General features: G+C 40.1%; 1 protein-coding gene across 4 annotated transcripts; it reads left to right on the top strand.

The window, feature by feature from the left end:
* Window positions 1-3,098: 3,098 nt before the first annotated feature.
* LOC122880410 (protocadherin-10-like) lies at window positions 3,099-26,731 on the top strand. 4 transcript variants are annotated; one of them, XM_044205503.1, is made up of 6 exons: window positions 3,099-3,535; window positions 3,656-6,135; window positions 6,551-6,609; window positions 6,853-6,959; window positions 16,711-16,868; window positions 19,427-26,731. In XM_044205503.1, exons 1-6 carry the CDS (start codon window positions 3,532-3,534, stop codon window positions 19,478-19,480), a joined length of 2,862 nt encoding a protein of 953 aa, XP_044061438.1. In that variant the 5' UTR covers window positions 3,099-3,531; the 3' UTR covers window positions 19,481-26,731. The 4 variants fall into 4 exon arrangements, with proteins under 4 accessions (XP_044061438.1, XP_044061436.1, XP_044061437.1 ...); XM_044205501.1 differs by having other exon boundaries at window positions 3,099-6,135; window positions 16,711-17,055; XM_044205502.1 differs by having other exon boundaries at window positions 3,099-6,135.
* Window positions 26,732-27,357: the final 626 nt, after the last annotated feature.

A 27,357-nucleotide genomic window follows, 5' to 3' on the forward strand; every position in this document is an offset into this window, starting at 1 on the left:
AGGAGAGACAGTGCTTGGTTTCAGATCAGATGATGCTCTGTGGTCCCTTTATTAATATAACACTTGATGATTACGTGCTGTTTCTTCTGCTCTAATTATCTTATGGGTGGGACTGCTTGAGGGCACCTTTTTAGACGCTAGACTTTTTTCTTTCTTTTCTATTTGCTCGCTTCAATGTGTGAGAAACTTTTGACGAGCAAGAGGGCCATTATTTTTACCCACTAAAAGACAGTAATTACTGGTCAGTTATTGTTCATGACTGTGAATATGGTTTCTGTATCAGTGCTTATTCTGCATTACCATGTGCAGAGTGAGCACTGAGCCTCACTTTGGCTATCTGAGCAGACAGTGATGCATGTCTGACCGCACCACTGACTTGGTGGGACTTGATTTAGAAAATCTCTTCTTGGAGCCAATTCATGTTTCTTCTCCAGTGGCCTGTTCTGTGTAGCTCTGACAATCTGCAGCGTGAATCATGCACTTATGCTGCCGTGTGTGTGTGTGTTTTACTCACTGCAGCTCATGGATGTGAATATGTGTGCATTCTGGACTCCATCACAGCAAAGACCACACTGGACAGGGTGCAGTAGTGTCTATGGTGTAGTGCTGTTGTTGTTCACTAGGGGGAGCACTTGGTCTGACATGAGCTGATTTCACCTAGTACTGATCTTACACTGAAGGCACAGATTTCCTGTTATGGCCAAGGTCAAGTGACAGAAATGAGAGGAGAGGAGGAGACAATTTATGGAGAACAGAATTAATTAAAATTAAAGAAAAGCAAAGGAAAAATCCTTCTGCACACAGTCTGGCTGACTGGTTGTTTATTTATTTATAACGTTTTGGTCTACCGACCTTCATCAGGTATATGAACAAACATCACAACATGGATTCTGGAAAAATTATCCAGAGTACCACTATATCTAGATCAATTGGTGAATGAAAAACCTTGGGAAACACGCATTGCCATCCAGTTAATTAGGTAAAGACAGCTTAAAAAAAAAACATAAATGGGAATCTTAGTTTTTCATCATACATGAAAAAGCATTTCAACGACATCCAAAGTATTAGGAATCAGAGAGTTAAAATTAAGAATTTTAGGTATATAGTTCTGTTACAGCTTACACAACCACTGCCCATATCTCCCTTTTGTAATGAACTAATTAGAAATACTCAGTTAATATTAAAATGAATATCGTTTTGATGCCATGTGCAATTACCTCTTTTGTGCAATACTAATAATCTAATATACAGACAGATATGGGAAAGATAGCCTTCAGCCCACTTGGAATAGGCTGCAAAAGGAATTATGTTTAGCCATATTTTAGTATTACAGTCTGTTTTTAATAATGTTTTATCCATTGTCTGATTTTGTATTGGTTCCTCTGCAACTATTTATGCTGCTGTTTTGGCGTGGTCTTCTTTGCAAAAGAGGTTTCCAACCTCAATGAGACTTTCCTGTTGAAATAATACTCATACAAATACATCCATATTTCTATTGTTATGCTTAGTGCTCCATTGTACTTTATATATTTTTCATTATTTAAAATTTTCTACATTTTATAATGCCATCATCATTGCTGTGTTTAGTTGCCAGAGCAGTCGGATCCCTGTGTTACTCTGTGAAAATAATAAAGACCTTTGACCTTTTACCTTGTCCGTGAATATTTCTCTCTTTGTCTGAACATCTACAGTTCCATGACAACTGAGCAACTGAGCAAACTTCATCTGCTGATGAGGACCATGCGATACAGTCAATGTTTTGAACCAAATTATTATTTTTTTTCTTAATGAGATAAACCAGGAGGTTGTGGCTGTGACCAGGAGGATCTGATCTGTTTATTACAATTATTATAATTGTTGTTGCTATTAGAAGGAAAATCCTGACTAAGTAACTCAACTTATTGTCTGACATGTTTTCAGGGAGGATGCCAAGGCTAAAATGTTGTGGCTTCAGAATCAGACTGTATTTCAATTTTGTGTTTTGGTATCAAATACAGGGACAAAACTGAGAACATGACTTATCTAATATTTTTTATAATGGAACACAAACATAGTTAAAACAACCATCAATGGTAAAATCCATTTTACACTGTCTCATTCAGAATGTCCACCATAGACTAATGTAATAAAGACATTAGTTGACATTATTACATTTTATACACAAAGAAAACAATTATTTAGCCTTATTTGTAGATGCAGCAAGGGTAAGAGGAAAACTGTTATAAATGGAAATGAGACAGAGGAGTAAGTCATATCACCAGACTTATCCTTAGAGTATATTTAAATACTGTATGCAGTGTAGTTCCTTAATTCCTGAGGATAATTCCAGAGGTTTGCTGCTATCACAGAAAAGGCTACTTGTCCTGGTTTACTGCTTCTAACCATCTTCCAGCTTTACCTCTAACTTTTGTCACTCCATCCATTTACTGGTCCACACATAAAATAACAGTCCCTATATTGTAATAAACAGAAAATAATGCTAAACATCATTTGACAGACTGCAGATGGTCCTTGATATGAATCAGACTGCCGCTAGGGGTCGTATGAGGTCCGCAGATGTCGTTATGTCCCGCTGCTGTGCGGCTGGAGGAGAGTTAATAACGTTACTACTACTGGGTGTAATTATAGCGCACATCCTTGAGAGCAGCACATGAATATCGAATGATTCCCTGCATACATATCACAACATTTGCATGGATTTGCACCCGGTTCGCCCAGTCTCTCCTTAGGCTCACACAGGCCCTGCCACCAAGTCAACAAGTCCCCCACTGACTCTAATCACACATTGGTTCTTTAGATGATGCGCTTTACATCACTGCAAGGTGGGGAGTGTGATCAGGATTTGGCAGCTGAGGGGTTAAAGTCATAAACGTCCAGCCTTGTCGTTCTCTATCCCTCTTTTCTTTTTGCGTCAGGTATTCTAAATAGAAGCCAGCCCGAGCTCAGAGTGCGGTAGAGAGAGACAGAGAAGCAGTGAGGGAGACCTGGGCGGAGCGAACGTTGACAGGCAACCCCGCAATCCAATCAGGAGAGAGCTCTCAGCGTGAATTACAGCCGCGGGGCTGCGAAGGGGAGGCGCGATGCGAGGAAAAAAGCAAATAGTTGAGTGAACAGCTTCAGTAGAGAGTGGAGTGGAGGGGACCGCAGTGAAGGAGCAGGGTGCCAAGAGGAGACAGAGCCAGAAAAACAAAGAGGACGAGTCTGAAAGTCTTATTTTGCGTTTAAGGACAATCACAGAAGAGAAAATGTATCTCTTATTTTTCTTATGTGGATTATGATTTATTTTTTCCAACTCCTTTCCAGGAGGTTTCATCACTCCAGCAGCACTGCGCCTCAGTGGAATGTGCGATGTAGCTTCTCCGGGACGCGTCTGAAAAGGCAGCAGAACTAGAATAGAAAAAAGCTTCTGCAGTCATTAAAACTCATTTAGAAATTTCAAACTGCTTCTCTTTTAATGGGACAGATTTCTCCGGACGCCTTACACATTTTTGGAGACATTTACGCATTTTGGAGACTTGTCTTCCTACTGAAATGGGTGATGGAAATTGAAATGTTGTCAATTAACAGGGGATAATACGTTTTATAATATTTTATTACCCAAGTGCACTTGTTTTTCCGGCGATGATTGTGCTTTTGATTATCCTGTGTATCACAGATGGAGTGCTCTCTCAGATACGCTACTCTGTGCCGGAGGAGGCGGACCATGGCACTTTGGTGGGGAATATCGCCGAGGACCTGGGACTGGACCTTACCAAACTGGCCTCCCGCCGCTTCCAGGTAGTGCCCAGCTCTCGGACACCGTACCTGGAGGTGAACCTGGAGAACGGCGTCTTGTTCGTCAACGAAAAAATCGACCGGGAGCAGATCTGCAAGCAGAGCGCCAGCTGTCAGCTCAACATGGAAGTGTTCTTGGAGAACCCACTGGAGCTGTTTAGGGTCGAAATCGAGGTGGTGGACATTAACGACAACCCGCCGAACTTTCCGGAGACAGACATCACGGTGGAGATCTCAGAAAGCGCCACCCCGGGCACCCGTTTCCCCCTGGAGAGCGCGTTCGACCCGGACGTGGGCTCTAACGCTTTACGCACGTATGATATCACCACTAATAACTACTTTTACCTGGACGTGCAGACCCAAACGGACGGAAACAAGTTCGCGGAACTGGTCCTGGAGAAGCCGCTGGACCGGGAGCAGCAGGCGGCGCACAGGTACGTCCTGACCGCGGTGGACGGCGGCCAGCCTCCCCGTACTGGCACCGCGCTGCTGGTGGTCAAAGTGCTGGACTCTAACGATAACGTGCCGGTGTTTGACCAGCCCGTCTACACGGTGAGCCTCTCGGAGAACGCACTGGCTGGCACGCTGGTTATACAGCTGAATGCCACCGACCTGGACGAGGGGTTAAACGGAGAAATAGTTTATTCCTTCAGTAACCACATATCCAACCGCGTAAAGGACCTGTTCAGCATAGACCCGCGTACCGGGCGCATCGAGGTGCGCGGAGAGGTGGATTTCGAGGAGAGCAGCCTGTATCAGATCTTTGTCCAGGCCAAGGATCTGGGGCCAAACGCTGTGCCCGCACATTGCAAAGTGCTGGTCAAAGTCACCGACATGAACGACAATGCACCGGAGATCACCTTCAGCACTGTCACTGAGTCGGTGAGAGAAAAGGCGGCTACCGGTACCGTAATCGCGCTGCTGAGTGTGACGGACCGGGACGCAGAGGAGAACGGACAGATCCACGTGGAAATCCTCGGTGATGTCCCGTTCAAATTAAAATCATCGTTTAGGAATTATTTCACCATAGTGACCGACGGGCCGTTGAATCGGGAACAGGTGGACTCCTACTCCGTCACTGTGGTCGCGCGGGATAAAGGCACACCCTCACTCGCCACCAGTAAGTCCATTAGAGTACAGGTGTCAGATGAGAACGACAACGCGCCCACATTTACGCAGCCTATATATGATGTGTATGTGACAGAGAATAACGTGCCAGGGGCGTACATACATGCTGTGACGGCTCTGGACCCGGACATCGGGCATAATGCGCTCATCAGCTACTCAATTTTAGAGTGTGACATCCAGGGCATGTCAGTCAAAACCTATGTGTCCATCAATGAGGAGACAGGATATCTGTATGCACTCAGGTCCTTTGATTATGAGCAGCTGAAGGATTTCACCTTTATGGTCCATGCAAGAGACGCGGGCACCCCGGAGCTCTCCTCCAACGCCACAGTCAAAGTCATCATCGTGGACCAGAATGACAATGCCCCCCTGGTGCTGGGCCCCCTTGGGAAGAATGGCACAGCCAAGGAGCCCCTGCCCCGCTCAGCTGAGCCTGGCTACCTAGTGACCCGCATCGTGGCTATGGACGCGGATGATGGTGAGAATGCTCGGCTGTCCTACAGCATCCAGAGGGGGAATGAGAATGGCATGTTTAGGATGGACTGGAGGACTGGTGAGCTCCGGACAGCGAGGCGGGTGTCGGCCAAGCGAGACCCCAACCAGCTGTACGACCTGCTGATTGAGGTGAGAGACCATGGCCAGCCGCCGCTGTCTTCCAGCGCCAGCGTGCTGGTGATGATGGTGGACAGCGTGGCTGAAGGCCGGGGCGGCGGCGACCGGGGAGGCACTGCCAAGGCCAAAGACGGCACTCTCGACCTCACCCTCATCCTCATCATCGCCCTGGGCTCTGTCTCCTTCATCTTCCTCCTGGTCATGATCGTGCTGGCCGTGCGCTGCCAGAAGGACAAAAAGCTCAAAATTTACACCTGCCTGACCAGTGACTGCTGCCTAGCCTGCAGCTCCTGCTGCTCACGGCAGGGCCGGGCCCGCAAGAAAAAGCTCAGCAAGTCGGATATCATGCTGGTGCAAAGCGCCGGTAACGTCAGTGGGGCCGGTACGGCTCAAGTCCCCGTGGAGGAGTCAGGAAGCTTCGGCTCCCACCACCAAAACCAGAACTATTGCTACCAGGTATGTCTGACTCCAGAGTCTGCCAAAACCGACCTCATGTTCCTAAAGCCGTGTAGTCCGTCTAGGAGCACAGACACCGATCACAACCCGTGCGGGGCCATAGTGACAGGGTACACAGACCAGCAGCCTGACATCATATCAAATGGCAGCATTTTATCAAACGAGGTAAGAGTCCCTCTCATACCTACAGTTTAAACCCTCTCTTCATTCAGAAATTAATACGTGATTAATACATAGGACTTCCCCTTAGACACACAAAGTCTGCCTGTTTGATCAAATATTTAAATACATCCCTGCATGACAGAATACAAAATATGCTTCATACAGGAGCCATTTCCATTTCCTATTTTTTCCCTCAGTTCAGTTGCATGCCAGATTATTGAGTGCTAATACCTCAAACACACACTCACACTCCTCATTAGATTTGAGTGACATCTATAATGGTTTAACACAGCTCAGTTTAATTTCACAACTAACAACAGCTAACAACATGGAACTGTGTGGGTTGCATCATTTCTGGCTCAATGGTGGTGATATTTAAAAAAAATCCACACCCTGAAAACTGCCCCTTCTCTTTCAGACCAAACACCAGCGAGGTGAACTCAGCTACCTGGTTGACAGGCCGAGACGTGTCAACAGGTAAATATGGAAAGAGATTCTCACTGCAGCCTTTCTGCTGTTCACTATGTCTCGTTCACCTGTAATAAACCTCTTATCTGCCGACTGCTTCTACTTCATTCTTTGATAACTCGCATTACTGTGATGATGCTCTAGATGATGAGATGGGATCAGAAAGACTAGAAGGTCTGGAATAATCATAACTGCTGTTAGATGAAAACATCAACTTGTTAAGTGAGGCTTTAATGTTCTCTTTGGTTTCAGTTCAGCATTCCAGGAGGCAGACCTGGTCAGCTCCAAAGACAGCGGCCACGGAGACAGTGAGCAGGGTGACAGCGACCACGACGCCACCAACCGAGGCCATTCCTCCGGTAAGAACAGGCTTTTCTGCAACTGTGTATGACCTACCTCTTTTTTAACTAAAAGTTTGTTTGATTTTTTAAACTGCACGTTCAAAGGGAAAATTAATGGCTCTTTGGCTTAGGCGTTGCTGATTAGCATATGGTTACTGCCCCCAGATTGCTTCCCATCTCTCCAGTGCTGAAATTTGGACTCTCCTTGCCCAGTTGTGGCACATTGTTTAGGGTGGAAGAATGAAACCTCATTTTAAAATGGGCTAGCATCACACACAGCTGGAGTCAGCTTCATCTGAGGCATTTCAGTGTGTCTGATAATCAGCTTTTGTGCTGATGATGTACTTTGAGACATTATGATTTCTCTCAAGTGACACTGTGGCTTGTGATTTCCTGTTATCGCTCAAAAAAATGAAGAAGAAAAAAGCTTGGGGTGGCTGGTCACATAATCAGATTCTGTCCCTGTGAGCTGCCTCCGAGTGCTTGCCCTTTATGGAATCATGTCTCTCAATATTTGTTTATGTCTTTTCTGACACGTGATGATTTAATGTCGGCGGGCAGAAAGTAAACCCCGGCACTGTTGTTTGTAAATATGTGTCAGTGTTAATGAGGAGCCTTCTCCCTGTGAGCTCGATCACTTGGTGCTTGAGACGTGACAGGCTTTTTAATGAGGCTGTGCTCGCACCGAAGTGCTGGGAAGTGGACCAAATAGGTTGTGGCCGCAGCAAACAAAACAGGCGATTCATTCGTTCATTAAATTAATTAATGCATTCATTCATGCAGTTACTCTCAGACCTCCCTCCCTGTCTCCATAGCCCACATCTTCTCTTTTCTCTCCCTGACCTCCCTACCTGTCCTTTTTTTATTTTTTAATCTTCCTTTTCCAAAGGAACCCCAAAGCAGCTCATACAATAGGGCCCCACTGAGTTATGAATGCCGGTTTTATGTCTTCATTCAGTGGTGAGTTTTCTTTGGTGCAGGCCCTCTGTGGACGGAGCTTGTCATCATGTCTGGTCAGCCGCAGCAGGGGCCCTCGCCCTGCCAAATGAGGCTTGCCTGCCACTTCCACTGTCACTCAAGTAGGCCTGGATGGGTTAAACTGACCTCAGTAAACATAATGACACAGAGCTGAACCCCTACTCCCTGCACAGCCCTTGCTTTAGCTCTATAGGCTCAGAGTTAGACATCCACAACTGCTTCAGGTTTTTCTTTTTCACCACTGTGGAACATTTTCACTCGTAATCACTGAGCCAGCTGCTTTATGTGGATGTAGTTGTCCTATTTCGAGTGCATTAGCATTTCATGTGAACGCTGCCAGCCAGAGTTCATATTCTGTAATGAATAGTGACACTCTTTTATACAAGTAGGGCTGAGTATCATGTGAAATTTATTCATGAGATTGGTATCAATACCAAAGGAATGCTTTTTTTGATGCCTTACTTTGAGGAATATAAACCCTTTTTATCATATAACAAAATAAACCAAAGTTGTCAAATGTTAGATGTTGTCTTAACATAAGCAGCTGTACAAGAACTTTGCCTAAATGATCTGATAAAAGAACCAAGAATCTGCCAACTTGTGATGGACACATTTTGGTCAGTACTAAAAGTTTCAAGGTTCAATATCCAATGTCAGTTTAGTCTTTTTAACCACTGTGGCAGCCCAGCCAAATGCTGTATGTGGATGGAGTTTCCTATTTCAAATATATTAGCATTAATTATAAATAATTATATATTCTTTAATTATTATTAAATTATACATTTATTCAAAGATATTCACCATGTGAGCGTAAAATCAACTGATAAAGGTGTTAAAACTAGATTTTGACACAGGACCCATCTATAAGAGAGGGTGGTAATATTAGCTAATGATGCTGGAGTTGCTAAATAGATAGATAGATAAATTAATCAAATTACCGCATACTAATTGCCACACAGTGGGGCTTTGCGGGGCAATTGCCTATTTTACCAAATTAGAAATCAATCCTTGAAACAAGATTCTGAATGTGACATTTGATTCCAGCTCTCCTTACTTTACAGTTTTTGATCTCTGCGGTGCAAACACATCTCATTCGCTACAAAAAAAGCCTTGTAGTTCAATACCCAGCCCTATTCACAATTGCATCAGTTTTCCTTTTTCACCTTTTATACCTAATCAGAACTAGCCCTGGTGCCAATATGATTCTTGAGCTGTGGTACCAATACCAAAACGATCCGTTTTCCAATATCTTATTTTGTGGAATATAAACCCGTTTCACAATTAACAAAAGAGGCAAACAATCTCAGATGTTAAAAGTTGTCTAAACACAAGCAGCCATGCTAGAACTCTGCATAAATAAAATAGTCTAAAAGTGCAACATTTTGAGAAATCAGGAACTACCTGATTTAAATTTATATCAACTGTGTAATCAAAGTATATTTTAACAAGAGAATGAATCTGATCAGACATTAAATAAAATAAAATAAAATAAAAATGAATACTTGACAGTACTGATTATTGCACTACTACTACTACTTATATTATTACATTGTATAATACCATTTGTACTTAATTTATCTTAGCTGTATTATATTTTGATTTGCTTATTACTTCTATTCCTGTGTGCATTGACGTGATAGTGAGCAGCTGTAACAAAAGAGTTTCCCCTCGGGGATCAATAAAGTATTTCTGATTCTGATTATGAAATACTAGCTTTGGACAGTTTTTGACACTTGCTATGGACACATTTCAGTTGCTATGTTAAATGTTGTCTAAACACAAGTAGCTGTACAAGAACTTTAAAGTGTGAAACCTGGAACTATCTGATTTGAATAGTATCTGATAAAAGAACAAAATGACAAAAGTGGCAATCTAACCACACATTTAATGGCAACTTTCAGTACTTGACTGTTGAAGTTTGGTGCTATGAACACATTTCAGTTGATACCACAAAAGTATTGAGGTTTTAAGTGATGCAGTGGCAGGCCCTGCAGCACTTCACTGCTGACTCTGAGTACCCTTGGTGTGGCAAATAGAATACAGTTGCTTTGTTGAGTTATCAGGTAGCTTAGTGCCTTTAAACTGATTATTTGCTGTGCATTAAGTCTTTGTTTGATTAGGATAATTGATAGTGTGGCTTAGTGCTCTGAAATTCTTCTCCCACAGCTGAAAAAAGAACACAGGCTTAATTCTCTGTGTGCTAATTGAGTTTGTCAGCAGCAAGAGTACACTCAAGCCGCGTCAGTGTTTAATAAATGCTAATATTAAATAAACATGTCCATGTCATCCATCACAATGGTGTGTTAGCCTCTTCGCATGGCTTTGACAGGGGACTTCATGAATATATCAGTCTTTAGGAGGAATTCAATCTTTTCTTTTTCTTCCAAAGAGAGAGAGTTTGTGTCCATGTAATTAGATTTATAGGAACATATTGTTTTTTTATATTAGGCTAAATTTGTTGAACTATGAATCAAAGCATAAGTATTACATTTTGGCAGATAAATACTCATGAGATTTGTTTGAACGTGTTTTTGACTGCTGGAAACTCACAGGAGAGGATGGTGCTGTTTGCCCTCATTGCCCGTTTTTGTCTTTTTTTCCCCTTATTACCATAGTGGTGGTGTATTTTTGACAACCACCACTACGTGATTGTTGACAAAGTGATATGTGTTTCTTTTTCCTGCTGCTAGCTGCGTTGTCGTGCCAACATTTTCTGCTGCTTCAGGTTGCTGCTCCGTTGTTCCCTGATCACTCAGTTTTTCTTCATCAAGGATGCTCTTAAAGAGTCCAGAAATCACATGTAACAGACATATGAACAGAATGAAACACAAAAATATTTATATATTTCTTACAATCAGGGTAATTTCATAGTTTTTATATATATTTATTTATATTTAGCATTATAAGTACTAAATCTGCTGCTGCTATTCAACATATTGTTGTAAAATAATATGCTACCTCAGAAAATGTCAGAATCTTCCATTCTGCATGTAAACCTAACAATGTACTAGTCTCAGGTCCACTATGCTATTGTAGAAAACTATGGGAAGGCACGTTAGGGCTGAAAGTAATTTTTATTTTCATGAGTGCTTTATTGTATAATTGCTTAGTCTATAAAATGTCAAGAATAATGACAAATGTGCCTCACAAGGTGCCACAGCCGAAAGTAATAACATTACATAGCAATAGCTGATTCTGTCTGACCAACAGTCAAAAATCTTTAAGGGATGCAGTTTTTAATGAATGACAGTGGTGGAAGATGTACTCAGATCTTCACTTAAGTAAGAATAGAAATATCATACTGAAAAAAAAATCCATTACATGTAAAATTATTATTAGGCAGAACTATGAGCATAATTTATTCTGGGCCTCACATACATTAATTGTACATTCACATAAATATTGTAATTTTCACTCTTATATTCATGTATTTTCCTTCTTACATACATACATACATACATTTTTACTCTCATGTACATGCATTTTTACTTTCAGACAGGCTCATTTAATATCATAAAGAATATATGGAGTAAGATGAAACCCTCACATACATCTTTTTTCACTCTCATATTCATATATTTTCCCTCTTACAAATATACATTCTCACTCTTATGTACACATATTTTCACTTTCACTAGAATCTTCATTTTGTCTTTCATATTCATGTTTTTTTCACTTTTAATTATAAATGTATGTTCAATTTCATATATAGCAATTTATATGTGTATGTACTGTCTGTTTGAATATGTACCTACTGTACAGAGTTAATTCATATGTGAGATTTATTTACTGTAATTATTCACTGTGCTGTGATTAGTTAAGAAGCCAGAAGAGGTTCCTTGGAAGAGATGACCGCGCAGCATATATACTAGATTATCATTACCAAATAACACAACACTACATGCATAACATGTAAGCAGCATTTTAATCATGTTACTGTTGTAGCTGGTCAAAGTGGAACTAATTTTAACTTAACAGTTTTGTCTTTAACAGAGCATTGTATTTTATAAAACCCTCATATGTTTCATACAGTATATACAGTCTTGGTATTCAACGTAACTAGTAACAATAACTGTAGTGGAGTAAAATATACAATATTTACCTCTGAAATGTAGTGGAGTAAATGTATAACTAGCATATGATTGAAATATAATTTTGAGTAAAGTATCTCAAAATTGTACTTAAGTACAATACTTCAAAACTACAAATCTTCACACAGAAACTGCAACCAGATAATTTTACTTGACACATGATTTAAATGATTAATCAGTTATGAAAACTGTCATAGGTTTATTTTCTGAAAATCAAGAAATTGAATAATTTGGGATCCTTATTTAATCAGATTCAGTCCCAGAAGCCCATATGGGAAGACTTTTGAATGTGAAACTTATCTCTTGACCTTGGAAATTCTATACATTCTGTGATGGGCACATTTCCTTGTGAATTAAATCACAGTGGAAGTAAAGTGTTTCTCACTTACTGCTGGACCCACAAGGACCTCTTCTGCGGCCCCGGGAGTCCGCTTAGGGACCCCATTTCCAGTCCCGCTACATGTGTAAAGTACATATTATCAATATAGCCAACGTCATGCACTTGGAGAAGATTAAGTCGAAGCGCTTATCCACTTTTCTACCACCATCACCCCACCCCCCACTCCACTCCCATCTCTCCCCGCTGCCGTGATGAATTCCTTCTTAGGCTTGCGGTTCACGTTATCATCGTGGTAACAGCTCGCTGATCAGTAATTCATTTTTCAGACCTCTGCATACCAATTACCAAATGAAGGTTATTATTGAGACTTTGCGTTTGCCCCGCACGAGCGCTGTGCAGAATGCTAAGATGAGGCCTTAGAAGAAACGAGGGTCAGCACGCTTCGAGATCGCATTACCCTCCCCTCCCTCTGTCTGCTCGTTGGCTTCTCTGCTTGTTTTTGACTTAGTGCAAGACTGAAATTACTCTTCCTATTCCTCTGTCTCTGTCTTTCTTCCTCACTCTCTCTCTCTGTGTGTATGTGAGTGTTATCTCTTTGACAGTCTAAATGCCACATTTCCTGTTTCCATTTTGAGAATTAACACAGCATCCATGTTGTAATGGAAGCTTTTTTTGCTGCCCACAATGCAGTGCTATGTCAGCTCCCAGTGTGTGTTTTGGTTGCTCCCCCATCAAGTTGTACAGTAAGTAATTTCCTCCCGTGTAAGAGGCCATATTAAAATGTAATGTGATGGTGTGTTTATGGCATGTTGGTTAGTATTTATTAAGAAACCCTCTCGTTAGGAGACTGGGCACTTTTCCAAGCTGTTGGTGACGGCAAAATAAATTAATCTGCTTTGTAACAAAGCAAATTCCCCCTTTGCTGACTGCTACAGACACACACAAGAAAACGCACACACACACTCTGCTTATTGGGATGGCAGCAGTCTTAGCCTAATCAGTCTGTATTCAGAAGGATTAGCAGCAGATAGCCCTAGCTGGACAGTTCAGATTGTAGCCCCAAACAGCGACTCAGACACACATACACAACAAGCGGATTTAATGTTCAAAATACATGCATACACAGGATCTAGGCCCTACTGCAAAAACATATGGGGCATATGAAAACACAATTTGGCTTAAGGCTTACACTCGGCATAACATAGCTGCGCTGAACAGCTCTCTGACAAAAGGTGAGGTCACTGAGAATTCCAGCCATTAAAAATCCTGACAAATAATTCCACCACATGAAAGCGAGCTCACTAAAACTGTTGTACCTGCAGCCAGCCTTTCATAGAGGACAATAGGTTTTAAAAAGGGAGTGAGACTGAGGGCCTGGGACATGGGCAGGCTGGGTAATCCAATACTATTGAGTTTGTGGTTTGGTTAATCTAATGCCTTGGTTAAAGCACGGGCAGTTTGCCGGCAATGGCTTTAAAGACTGCGCCTTTCTTCTAAACCCCTGCAAACACACACACACACACACACACACTCACTCTCACTCTCACTGTGTCATATATATACCGCCTAACTATTCCTAGGGAACTTTGGTGCATGTGGGTGCATGCAAATGTCTGCAGCTACAGCCTATGACCTGTGATACTTTGCATTTGATTGAATATATATTTGGGGTCATAGCACAGGTTATCTCTCTGGCGAGCCAAACACTGAAGAAGGATTCAAAATTTTGTTCGGTGCTTGGCACCATCAGGGCCTTAGCCACCATTAAAGTCATGTCTTCAGTATTTTTTCTAGGAATTTGGGACAATTAAATTCTTGAAACTGAATTTAGATGTACCAGTTGGAAAATAAAATTTACAGAAACTATAAATGAATGGTTGAAAAAGCTAAATATGACAGAATCTAATAATTAAAAAGATTTACACCTCAGTGACTTTGGTATTTCTACAATCCTGGCTATGGGCCTGCTTGGCACCTGAATCCTTTACCTTACCTAATCCCCTTTACTAACTGGCTCTTTTTTAATTATATGTGTCTATTTCTTGTCCGTTTTTCAATGCCCCAAATCCAAAGTTTATCAGTGTTGACAACAGGGATGTGCACATACATTTTGATGGGCAGTGGCTCAGTACAAAAAAGGGCATCTCCTCTGTATACCTTTAGTGTATGTATATCATTTAAGCAGTTGTATTTATCATCTTGAATTATTTCATTAATTTAGAGAAATGCATTTAGAGAATGTAGACTTACTGGTCCTGACAACAGAGTGTGGTGACCAGCCAGGGCCAGATTAACCTGCAAGGGGGCCTTGGATCAAAATGAGCTGTGGGCCCCTACTGACCCCCCAGCTTCTATCACTTTCTGTGCATTATGTATGCATTATTTAGTATTAGTAATTATTCCAGGGTATGGTTTGACTAAGCAAAAAATTATTTATTTTATTCTTTTAGGTTTAGGAGTTTTTCCTTATCCGAATGGAGGTTCTAAGCATAGAGGGTGTCATTTGCTGTACAGATCCTAAACCCCTTTGAGGCAAAATTGTGACTTGCGATTTTGAGCACTATAAATAAAATTGACTTTACTGTGACTGTGTGTGCATGTCCCAGGTTGAGAATGTATTTCTGGTGGTTGATTTCATAAACTTCACAAACTAGCATTCTTTGAGTTGTTTAAAACTGAGTCACTTGTCCTTCAAAAACCCAGATATTTTACAAAAACCATTGATAAATTTCCCTTGAGTCAAGTCAAGTCAATATTTATGTATATATCCCAATATCACAAATCACAAATTTGCCTCATGGGGCTTTACAATCTGTACAGCATACAACACCCTTTAACAGGGAAAAAATGGAAGAAACATTAGGAATAGCAACAGAGGAGGGATCCCTCTCCCAGGACGGACAGACATGCAATAGATATTGCATGTACAGAATAGACCAACATAGTAAAATTACAGTATGGACAATCATAATGACACAATTCTAAATAGATTGTAACATATATGACCATATTCACAATGAAACAATAAGAAATGACAAGTCCTTAAACTCTACTGCCCCTTTCTGCAGCAGAGTTTACATTGTGTTGTTGAGCACTTTTGTAAAACCGGGAATGAAATTGTTTGAGAAAAAAAAGAAGGATAGGTTTTTCAACAGTTCCAAGGCCATAAATCTAAATCTTAACCAGTCATTTAGTCCATTATTTAACAAAAAAATGTCAGTTTCTTAAAATAAGTGAATGAAGTGTTTTAAATGCAAATTAACTTATAGGGATACATTTCTCGATTCTAGTACAGCAATCTGCTTTATTCTGTTCTGTCTCAAGATGCTGACATGTTTGAGCTATTTTAAAATCATTTGCTTCTGATGCATTTAATACAATGTAATGGTATACATGTAAAATTGATGCTTTTATTGCTTGGAAAAAAGTTTAAAACATCCAAAACAGAAGAAAAAAAATGCTCGGCTGTAGCTCAGCCTGATGTGGAAGGAAAGAGGGTGCATACCAAATGACTGTTACGGTGTTGTACAGTGGTGAAATAAATAGTCAGATCCTTAACTAAAGTACAAGCACCAATACCACAATGTAAAAATACTCCATTACTCCAAGTAAACGTCCTGAGTTAAACATCTCTGCTATTGATAAGATGTGTAGTACCTTAAATATCAAATGTGAAAGTAGCTGGAAAATCTCCCTTGTTACTGTTCAAAATGGAATCAAATGCAAATACTAATAAAGTACAAGTATTTATATCTGTATTCAAGTAAAGTACTTAAGACAATGCACTTTCTACCTCTGTCCTGAAAGGCTCTGAGGTTTCTCACAGTTGAATGGCCACCAAAAGTCTTTTATTTTTTTTTTATTGTCACTCACCATTCTCTGTGCTTATGTCAGAGCCTCTGTACATTCTGTAAATATAGTATGTGCCTGCATAATAATAAATCTGTTTTACCAGTTAGGTGGAGTTAAGGAGTTATGCTTTTACAAAGCAGAACCAGCACGCCCATGAGTCACTTTGTTCCATAAGGCCACAGTCCACTGTGTGTGTGTTTGTGTGCATGTTTGTGTTAGCAGAGGGGTTTTTCTATCCATCGTGTGGGCGACTTTGATCTTAACAATGGTGAAGCAGACAGCCATGACATCAGGAATCAAAGAGCAGGTTGCATAAATATATACTGAAAATGTCATGCAGAAATATGTCGGATCGAGTTATGTGCTTGTGAGTGTGTATGTGCATTTGCGCAGGTATCATGTTTCCTGTTTGTCTTGCTTGTTCAAGAAATGCTAAAGACTTCAACACCTTTCTCATGTTTTTCTCCTCCCTCCCTGCCCCTGTTTTCTTCCCTCCCCTCATCTACAGGCGCTGATCTGTTCTCTAACTGCACAGAGGAGTGTAAGGCCCTGGGCCACTCCGATCGCTGCTGGATGCCGAGCTTCGTGCCCTCTGACGGGCGCCAGGGCCCGGACTACCGCAGCAACCTCCATGTACCTGGTATGGACTCAGTCCCGGACACAGAGGTATTTGAAAGCCCCGAGCAAACGGCTGATAAGTCATTCTCCACCTTTGACAAAAAGACACCTCTCAGTCACCACCATCACCTTCTCAAAACCCATCACCTCAGCCACCACCAGGGCTCCCTAGAGAGAAAAGAGTTGGAAGCATTTCTGCCTAGCTCCAAAGCACCTTATAACCCAGCTTATTTAAGTGAGTATTATGTTTTGCACTGGGCTAAGCGCCTGCCCTGCTCTCTGATCTGGTGATCGAATTAGGTGAAAAAGAAAAGATTCCAAATTCAATTTTCTCCCTGGATCGGCTGTGGGAGCAAGCGTGAAATTCATTTCAGGTCTGACCCCTGTTCTGTCAGCCCTCTTGTCAGAGTGTTTAACTAACTCTTCCCTCTTTCTCAGGCAGGATAGGCTCCATTATCTCCAACTGTGATGATCTTATCTTCCCTCACCCACAGTTTCAATTCATTCCTACACACACACACACATGCACATAAATATCCAGCACTGATTGGCCTGTGGGACATTCCAAATTAAACATGCCAAAAGCAATTATAATTTATAGGTTGCTGCGATGTGGGTGGAGATGTTAGCATTAAGAAAGCTCTGTCTCATTATGGAAAAATGGCTGCTGTAATGTAAGAGAGACTGGCCCTCTGACGAAGCCCAGCTATGATAAATGGCTGTTCAACCAGTGAAGAAAAAGAACGGCAGGCAGCTTACCATCTCATTCTCATTCGATGGACGTCATTGTGTTGGAGCTGAGGCTCAAAAAAAGTTTGAGATAATTAAGGAGAAAAAAAAGAACGGAAACAACGCATTTCCCAAGGAATTACTGTTTCTAAACTCTAATTCAAAGGCCACAAAGAGATACATCCTCAATCACTGCAATTTGGTGATAATGCTTAATTATAATTTTGTCAAGCAGCGCCTGAAGAGGCCCCCTCTCTCATCATCCGACACAGCTAGCTGGAATTATCAAACTGTCAGAGCACCGCTGCTTCCCTAGCACCATCATTTAAAACCACAGCATTCTGTTAGGAACAGCAGGAAAAAAATTGCCCCCTTTTAATTAATGTTTTATTCATTTGCTATGCTATTAAAAAAAAAATCTTGGATCAAAAAGTTTATAAAAGGCTGTGTTCTAGCACGCTGTGTACTGGCAGTGTTGTCACAGAGGATGATCATCAGGATAACATTAACTTCAAGTGAAATGTAGGGCACTCCAAGCAGGTTATAATAACATGATATTGAATATTCTGAGGATTTTAGGTTATTACAGCAGTAATGTAATTCAGCAGTATAAGATGAGGAAATAAAATAAAGAATTATAAATTAAAGAACTAATTAAAACTAAAACATTTAAAATAAAAATCAACCAAGTATAACTGTTGTAGTGATATAGGCTATGTTGTTGAATGACAAGAATATATCAACACTATGTAATGGAATATAAAAATAGCAGATATGTCAAATGTGCTAATTATGCAATAATAAAAATACAGTAACATTGCTGTTGTGACAATGCATATTTCACAATGAAAGGGTCGAAAAGGCTATACAACCTAATCTGAAAATGTGAGCCACCAAAACTAGACATTTTCACACAGTAGAAACCATTCTGGCTATAATATTGCCAATTGAAATTCCAGTAATAAACATGATGTAAAAATGTGAATCATGTAAACCTCATAAATTTCTAATTCACTTCAGTATTATTTGTATAGCGCCAGTTCATAGCAGAAGTTATCTCATTGCACTTGTCCTATAGAGCAGGTCTAGACCATACTCTTTATAATATTATTTACAGAGCTTACAGAGACTGATGCAACCAAACATCAAACAACAACCATTAAACTTGTTTCAAATTATTATCATTTCTGTGTTTTCCCCTTTACGCTTGTCAACCTTCAATTTGATACACATCGTGTGCTGTGATCTGCTCTGGTTCTAATAGTTACCATAGATGTGCTTATTATGCGCTTATGTTGCAGCACTCGAAGTGAAGGGCTCTCAATATCACTGCTTTTCCCACGAACACCACCACTAATTTCTCTTGCAAAGTAGATTACTGTGGCCCTTATGCTAATGAGTGTGGGGGTGGTAGTGGGATAATGGCAAAGAGGGAACAACAGTCAGAGAGAAGGCTGGGTGGGGAAGAGGAGAGAGGAAGGGTAAGAAGAGTGGAGTGGAGGAAGGGATAGAATGATGATACCAAGAGGCTGAAGCTCCCTAATCTGATCAAGTCAGCCAGTGATACACAGATACTCTTTTGTCCCGGAAGGTGCAGGCCTGGCCTGGGGTCGGGTCAGGGTGGGTGCAGATGTGGGGGTGGGGTGGAATGTGAGGTTAGACTGTAGCCTGTTAAAACTCAGCCTCCCTGAGGGATGTGAGACTTCCTACCCCTTGTTGTGCATGTGTGAACCCTCTAATTTGGTGTGAATGAGGCCATTTAAATGCTCATTTTCTTTCTTTTTTGTTTTCTGTCATTCCTTTCAGACAAACTTGACACTGCCCCACACTTGCACACACAGATAATCTTGCTTTTTGTTTTTCTCTGCTTCTTTCAGCGAGGAAAAGGGTTTGCTAGCTCCTTTCGTGTGGACATACCGGAGACTGCGTGACTTTGCACAATCACTCCTTGACGACCAAGGCTATAAAAAAAGCATCAAGTTTTCAACCCATATTGCCCTCCCTGCCCTCATCCCTCCTCAAACAGCAAAAAAAAATTAAATACAAACACACACAAAATGAGGAACGACCCATAAAGGAACTAAGAGTTCCATCCTTTCTGGAAGTCCTTGGAGCACTGCCAGGCTTTGGAGGCATTCCGCTCTCGGGGTTAGGAGACGGTCGGACATGGGGAGGGGGAGGGGGTGGGATGGATAGGTGCAGGCAGGTAGATGGATAGCTTTACCAGGAGGACCCAATTGTCTCAGCAGGACTGAGAAACTAACAGAGGAGGAGGAAGGACATTGATGACGGGGAGATAAAACTGGACACTTATCTCTCTCCTTTTCCAATCTGCGTGTGCCTGTTTACAGCACTGATGTATACATCTTTGAGGACAATAAAACCAGACGAGAACTACATATGTGTACTGACAGACAAATCGAAACAAGAGCCACCCGAGAAACCGCCACTGAGCCCTTTAGGCGTTTGTACTTGCAGACATACGCCAAATTGTACAGGAGAATCTTTGTGCATTTCAAAATGCAGTATCACTGTTTAAGATTTTTCTATTCTGTTTGTGTGGTCAGGTGTCTATTCCGATCAACTTCAAACTTTGTAAGAAAAGATTGTGGGCAGGATTGTTTTTTTTTATTTATTTATGTTTTTTTAAAGCTTTTTTGCTTTGGATTTGGTTTGTTCACTTTATCGTGGGCTTGGACAATGTGTGGCCTACATTTTTTCTGATTCTGAGGCATCAAGTAGTTTCTATCATGTGTGAGAAGTGTTTACTGTACTCTCTTAAAGTTTCAAGCTGAATATAAGACTCTCTATATAAATCTATCTATATCTACTTGTTCTGAAGGCGTGCTATCGGTTTGCTGGGTTCCACATTCTTTATTCAGAGGTTTGACTCCTGTTTAAGTGCCCCTGAAGAAGGCTTTTTGTTTTTCCCAGTGGGAAACATAAAGCGAGACAGAACAGCCTTAGCAGATGCAAAACTCAAGTTCTCTTTGTTTGACATTATTTCATTATTTTTTTCCACTTTTGGATATTGATAAAGATCATATCTATAAATAAAAAGGAGGTAATTTAGATTGAAATCCATGGTAATTCTGTGTCATTGTAATCAAAACTTTAAGGGTCCATTTATAAAGAAACAGAACAAAAACATGGCCAAATGCAATAGGTGTTGTACACAATGCAGTGGGATTCACACATTACTTTCTCACACATTACAAACACAAACACACTAATATGCCAACAATAAACTGAAACATGGTGAAAAGGAAGATCTTATGTGCTTTTATTTTGATGTATTTCCTGTTAGTACAAGAAAAAGTCGGGGGGGGGGTGTCATGGCTATCATGGCTAGAGTATATGACCAATAAAATCATTGGTCATATACTCTAGCCATGATAGCCATATGAAGACATTTAAAAAAATTCATGTTGTGGTACAGTGGCCTTCCTCTCAGTTCAGTTTTTATAAAATAAAATGCATTCAGTATTTTAGATAAGTTAAAGTACAGAAGTATTATCAGCAAAAGGTAAGGTATGACTTATTGATACAGTAAGATGGAAGCATTCATGTCCTCAATGGACTCTTGATAACAAATTAATCTGTGCAGGAATGTGCACAGTTTGGTAGATATGAGGTAGTTTATGCACATGACAAATCAGTTTTGGGTGAAGCTCTGGCTCGTTGGCTATTGCAGTGCCCTGCAGCGTTTACCACACCACAGAGGAAAACATATGGCAGACTTTTATTACAAGCCCAGACTTGTCATTTGGGTTATACGGCTGTGGTTTTGAACGCTGTAAACCTTTTACAAATTGATATTTTATTTGGAGCCTTCCAGTCAAGCAGAAGGTTTAAGAGCCTTTTTGCTTGCCGTACAAGGTAGCAAAGAAAAATTATGACAGCACTATTCCATCAGTGCTGTCAGAATGTATTGATTGAGCTGAATGATTAAAGCTTTCCAGTGGACTAATCTGAAATGAACACGTGAATACTTCCCCCAAACATGATAATGGGCGAACATGACCTTAATATATTCAGTATGTTGAATTACAAATCAAGAAAAAAATAATCTGTATCATCCTTCACTGTCTCATCTGTCATATCAACACATTCTGCAATCTACTCATTCCTTTTTACTACAGCCATGTAGATAGGAGGTCTTGTTATGTGTTTTTATCAGTCTGTAGTAGATGTTGCAGCTGTAATCCGAGGTAGATTATAGTATCCACAGATGGTGATGAACCAATAATGCGGTAGAGTTCAGATACACACGCTAAATCATCTGTAGCCCTGCTTAATCTTCCAGTACACGTTGAATATTCATCGATTGGTTCATCCAAGGCAGACAAAAGCCTTTGTTGCTGTCCACTATAAATATTACAAGCAAATGGGGAGGAGGGGTAAATAGCACAGAGGACATTTCTCAGTCTTTACTTTTTTGGCTTCAGAATCCCATTCTGATGTGATTCTGAGGCCCTTTTGTTGCTGCATAATTAGGGCAGAGCTATCGGAGCAGTACCCTTTTAGATTGAGGACAAAAGTTGAACGGAGAGCAAGTGCAGTATAATCATATCTATTTTCTTGTTAAATGGAAGCTATTATGTTTGACCTCCACTTGACGCTAATCTCTGTCACAAACCAAAAAGTTTTAATTTCCATGTGCATTTATGCACACCGGGCTCCAAATGAGAAAAACCAATAGAGTATAATGAATGATAATTTAAGAACAAAAAAAGAGAGACTTACAATTCCCCAAACAAATGGGAGGATTTGAAGAGAGGTGGATGGTGAAACAGAGAGAGTGACTTCTCTCTATTTCTATTTCCGGTGAGTTGGGGAAGGGGAAAGGGTCAATTGCAATAGCGAGTTTCAAAGTCACTCACTTCACAAAGGCAAAGCGGATTATAGGAGGCTAAACTTTTTCTTTGTCAGAGCTCTCCTCTTTTGTAGATGCTGTCGGACACAAAAAAACAGTCATCAGATGCAGATGAGAATCTATGCTGAAATTCCCCAGTGATCAGTTCAGGTGGAAATATGGTCTGCTTGAAGGGTGATTATGTGGATGAATGAGAGACGGAACAAATCTCAGAAAGAAAGACAGGAGAGGAAATTTACAGAACAAACTGTGTTATGCTGCCATTTTGGGTTTCTTAAAGGCCCTGAAAACTTCGTAATCAACAACATTTGAATCAGAATTTAATGACATCTGATTAAAATTATTTGCAAACTTTTACTTTATTTCTGCTCATTAAGGCTACATCCACACTACTAAGTTTTTGTTTTAAAATGCATAAGTTTTGCTACGACTACACCTAGTGTCCACACTACTCTGGCGTTTTTTAGCCCTTAAAACGGATATGTTTGGAAAGGCTGCTGGCCCTGTTTTCATTTGAGAATTCCGGGGTTGCGTTTTAGTCTGGATGGGCAAAAACGGAGGCTTTTGGAAGCGATGATGCAGACACCTGCATTTGCTTCTTTATTGGGTCTCATCAGTAACGACGTGTCCTTCCCTGGTTCGTCATGCCCCTATCATGTAACCCTTTTCCGGAAGAAAATAAACACAAAGCATGGCTAATTAAACATGGATAACGAACCAGCGTTGCTGACATTGTTGTCAATGCTAGCATTTTATAATGCTGCTACTGCCCACATGTGCAGGGGGCAAGCGATTTGTTACAATTCCCAAGTTCAGTGGCGTTATCAGCCCTGCATGGAGCACTAATTTTGGGTGAAGAGCTAGTGCCTGGTGGGATAATGTTATTAATGAAGTTGTGGTTCCTGGGTAATGGCGAGATAACTTTCGAGATGTGGAAAGAGCAACAACAAAAACTAGCATGATGTATTTACAAAGGTATTCTGCACATTGTATTATGTTGAGTGATGAGAGAAGATTTATCGGAATTGGAAAACCAATAACGATAATGCATTTGGACTATCTCATGGACTATCCCGACAAGTTGTTTCAGTCATCATCCGACAAGTCTGTAAGACCATCAGCATCTTCCTGGGTCCAGACTACAGATTTTAAAACGCAGTTTTTAAATGAAAACGTAGTAATGTGGATGTAAGTCATGTTATACAAGATACACTTCCTGATTTGGTTGTAGCTCCCCATAATTATACAGTGTCTTCAGGGCCGGCTCCAGTTTACAGCAGATAAGCGTAATGCTGAGCACACAGCTACTTTATGCAAGCTAAGAGAAACATGACTTCAGCAAACACAATGCAAACCACTTCCTAATATCCATTATCATTGACATGCTAAAAAACAAACAAAAAACAACAACAACAAACACACACACACATAAAAAAGAAAACTGCAATGAAGCACCTGATAATACTATTTTTATTAATTTTACACAGGCATAACCAAGATGTTCAAAGGTGCAAAGGAAAATGAGCCTAATGTACATTAGCATATCTATATGTACGTGCTCTGAAGGCGTGCTATCGGTTTGCTAGGTTCCACATTCTGATTCAGAGGTTGGACTCCTGTTGTGCGCCTGAAGAAGGCTTTTTGTTTTTCCCAGTGGGATACATAAAGAGAAATAGAACAGCATAAGCAGACGCAAAACTCAAGTTCTCTTTGTTTGACATTATTTCATTATTTTTCCACTTTTGGATATTGATAAATAAAAAGGAGGTAATTTAAATTGAAATCCATGGTAATTCCATGGTCATTGTAACCAAAACTTTAAGGGTCCATTTATAAAGAAACAGAACAAAACATGGCCAAATGTACACAATGCAGTGGGATCCAGTATACACACATTACTTTTTCACACATTTTCACTCTTTTGTTTATATCCCCACAGTCAAGGCTTATGTAAAATGGGAAATTGCCCTGGGGCCCACATCTATGATACTACCCACAAGGCCAAAAGTGGCAAAACAATAAACTGGAAAAAAGGAACAAAAAGGTGTCATTGCATAATTGAATGCAGTGCATTGCTGTATTGTCATAATACTGTATATTTATTTCACTTTTTTAGCCATTATTTGTTTTGTTTAATTTGCTCCCCCACAAAAATTTTGAGTCTTTCACATGACAGCAGTGATGTGCTCCTAGACCGCTGCTTACACATTGTCCTGTTTCCCTTTGGTCCTGTTGTATCCTGGGTACTTATCACGTGGGTTGTATGTGGACGGTGATGCTGCTCAGAACAGCTCTTCCAGAATTAAAAATGTGTTCTACTTTCCTCATCTTTCTTTTTTATATTTTTTATGTACTGCAGATTTGTAATGTTCCCCAGTGCAAATATTTTAAGGTTTGGACAGTCATGTCATTTTCAGGCATGGAATACGTAACATTGCTGGCTTCATCTATGTGTACAGTATTGGCTTTTTGTCATTCAGACATACAGTAGGTATCTTTTGCTTTAATGTTCCTTATGGGTTCATTCAGACATGAAAGAACATTTACGGAGAGAGCCACTATCCTAATGCGATATTTGTCACCTGGTGTAGCACGGAGAGGGAGAGAGAGAGAGCAGCGGTTAGTTAAAAATGTTATGACAGCGGGAGGAGTGAGGAGTGTTCTTTCACAGGCTGCTGATGGATTTGATAACTTATTTTGCAGTTGAAGCCTTAATTAATGATCACCATGAGTGTGAGGGATGCTCACCACCGCTTCTCATAGTGAATCCACTGATACATTTTCACATAATTTTCATCATTTAACTATATTCTGCTGCCTGTTTTATAGTATCAGACAGTGCACAAACATCGAATGACAGGATGTTAAGTTGGGACTCTGTCTGTCTCTCTCTCTTGTTTAATTCATATTAGCGCTCATGCTGTATGTAAACATTTTGCTAGATATTCAATTGATTCATCCATGTGGTGAAGGAACAGTGAAAATATAAGGAGAGAGTTCTGGTCAGATTATTACTGTAATCTCTTCAACAATTTAAAATTCTTTCACATTGTTTCATAGTTTACTAAACAGATTTTATTTTCGTGTGCATAAGGATTGAGATATTGAATGAGATAATACATTTATTGCCATGATAGAAGTCGGTAACGTTACAAAACACGTATTTAATCTCTTTCTGCATGTTTCACCTTGTGCTGTGGTCTTTACGTTAATCTGACGGCATTCACTTCAGATATGTGTCGTGTTGAATGTGATGTTACAAATGTTAGAAATGTTACAAGTCCGACCTCGTAAGATTGCCATTGTGACTTTTATGTAAAAGTGACTCGGGTGCTTAGAAATAGAATAGTTCAGAACACCACCAGTTTGAAACCAGGCCAGTCCACAGGCAGCAAACCTAATCTGAGTACAAATGAAAAGTGCAAATATGGGAGTGAATGTGGACACATCGTGTTAATTAGTGAGCTTTAGAGGAGTCGGTAGGTTAATTTTATAATACATTACGGCACTAAACAATCAACATATCACTGTGCAGATTGTGCAGCATATTTGCTGCACATAGCAACCTAACAAAACAAAAGAGAACAAACAAAAACTAACTACTTATGTAAAATGAATTTACATCTTTAGAGCTACAGCTTGAAGTAAAGTGAGTTGGAGTAATCAGGTAATCAAGACAAAACAGTTCACAGTGACATAGCAGGCTAAATTTAGAAAGTAATCTATTCATTTCACTTACTGTGTAATGTTACTGAGTTGGCTCTTCTAAGCTCATTTAGTTTTTTTGTAGTCCATATATTTTAAAATGGGCCTTTTATTTTCATGCACTGGACTTATATGACAGATCCAGACACTGTTGCCAGATTTGTGATGATCTTCTGTCAAGTTCTACTGCAATTGTGTTCAGAGGTTTAGAAAGCAAATCAGCAGTTTTTAGCTTCTCTTGTGAAGAGAAGAGAACCTTAAACACGGTCTTTAATGTGTTATACCACGTGAAGGGCCTCTGAGTCTGTAGAAGAATCCTGCTGGAGACACGGAGATAAGTGGAAGAAGGATAGGAAAGAGGATACATTGGAGAAAGCAGATGTTTTGCTGTCCTGGCCTGCACACTGAGCTGTTGTGGTCAGACATTGAGTGCTTTCAGGTGGTTACAGCTCCAAGAAGGGAAAAGGAAACATCCTCTCATTGAATCATATTAAATGTGGGATCAAAAAGATTGCCATGTGTATTGTTTTTAATATAAATCAACTATAACCCATCATTAAAAACTCATCTGCAACTGTGGCAATAAAATCTTTACTCTGACTGAGTGTTAATGATGTCCATTTATGACTTTTAAAGTATTTTGCCATCTTTTGTATTAAGTCTGTGTTGTTCCACTAGAATAAATAAATTATTAATCACAATCGGTGAACTGATATAATTAAAGCCTCTGACTATTAAGTCTTTGGTATGGAGGCTGTTTGTGCCACTGCAACAATTAGTTGGTTTATCATTATTAATAATTACCTCATACATAAAAAATATATATATCTACTAATATCAATTAATAAAAAAATTCAGTTTCTAATAAATTCATTCATTTTGAAATGTATTTGCAATTGTGGTCCAAACTACAGATAATAAGATATTTGATAGGCTTTATGTGAAGTCAGAGGCCAAAAGACTAGTGAGAGCACCTTTTACTTTTCTGTGAGTTGGACGTTATTTGGTTTTTTGTTTGCAACCTTTTTTACCTCTTTCAACTCACTTCTTATTTATCTTGCCCTTACAAATAATTGAAAGTAATAGGTTGTTAAAACATTATAGAAATATATTTGAAGAAACCCTTAAGAAAAAATTAATTGCCATGTTATTTTTAGTTGACTTTCATTTATTTATTTTATTAATCATTATATTTTATTTTATAAATACTTTAAAATCCTGTTGAAT

The sequence above is a fragment of the Siniperca chuatsi genome, linkage group LG8 (genome assembly GCF_020085105.1).
Source record: "Siniperca chuatsi isolate FFG_IHB_CAS linkage group LG8, ASM2008510v1, whole genome shotgun sequence".
Taxonomy (NCBI): domain Eukaryota; kingdom Metazoa; phylum Chordata; class Actinopteri; order Centrarchiformes; family Sinipercidae; genus Siniperca; species Siniperca chuatsi.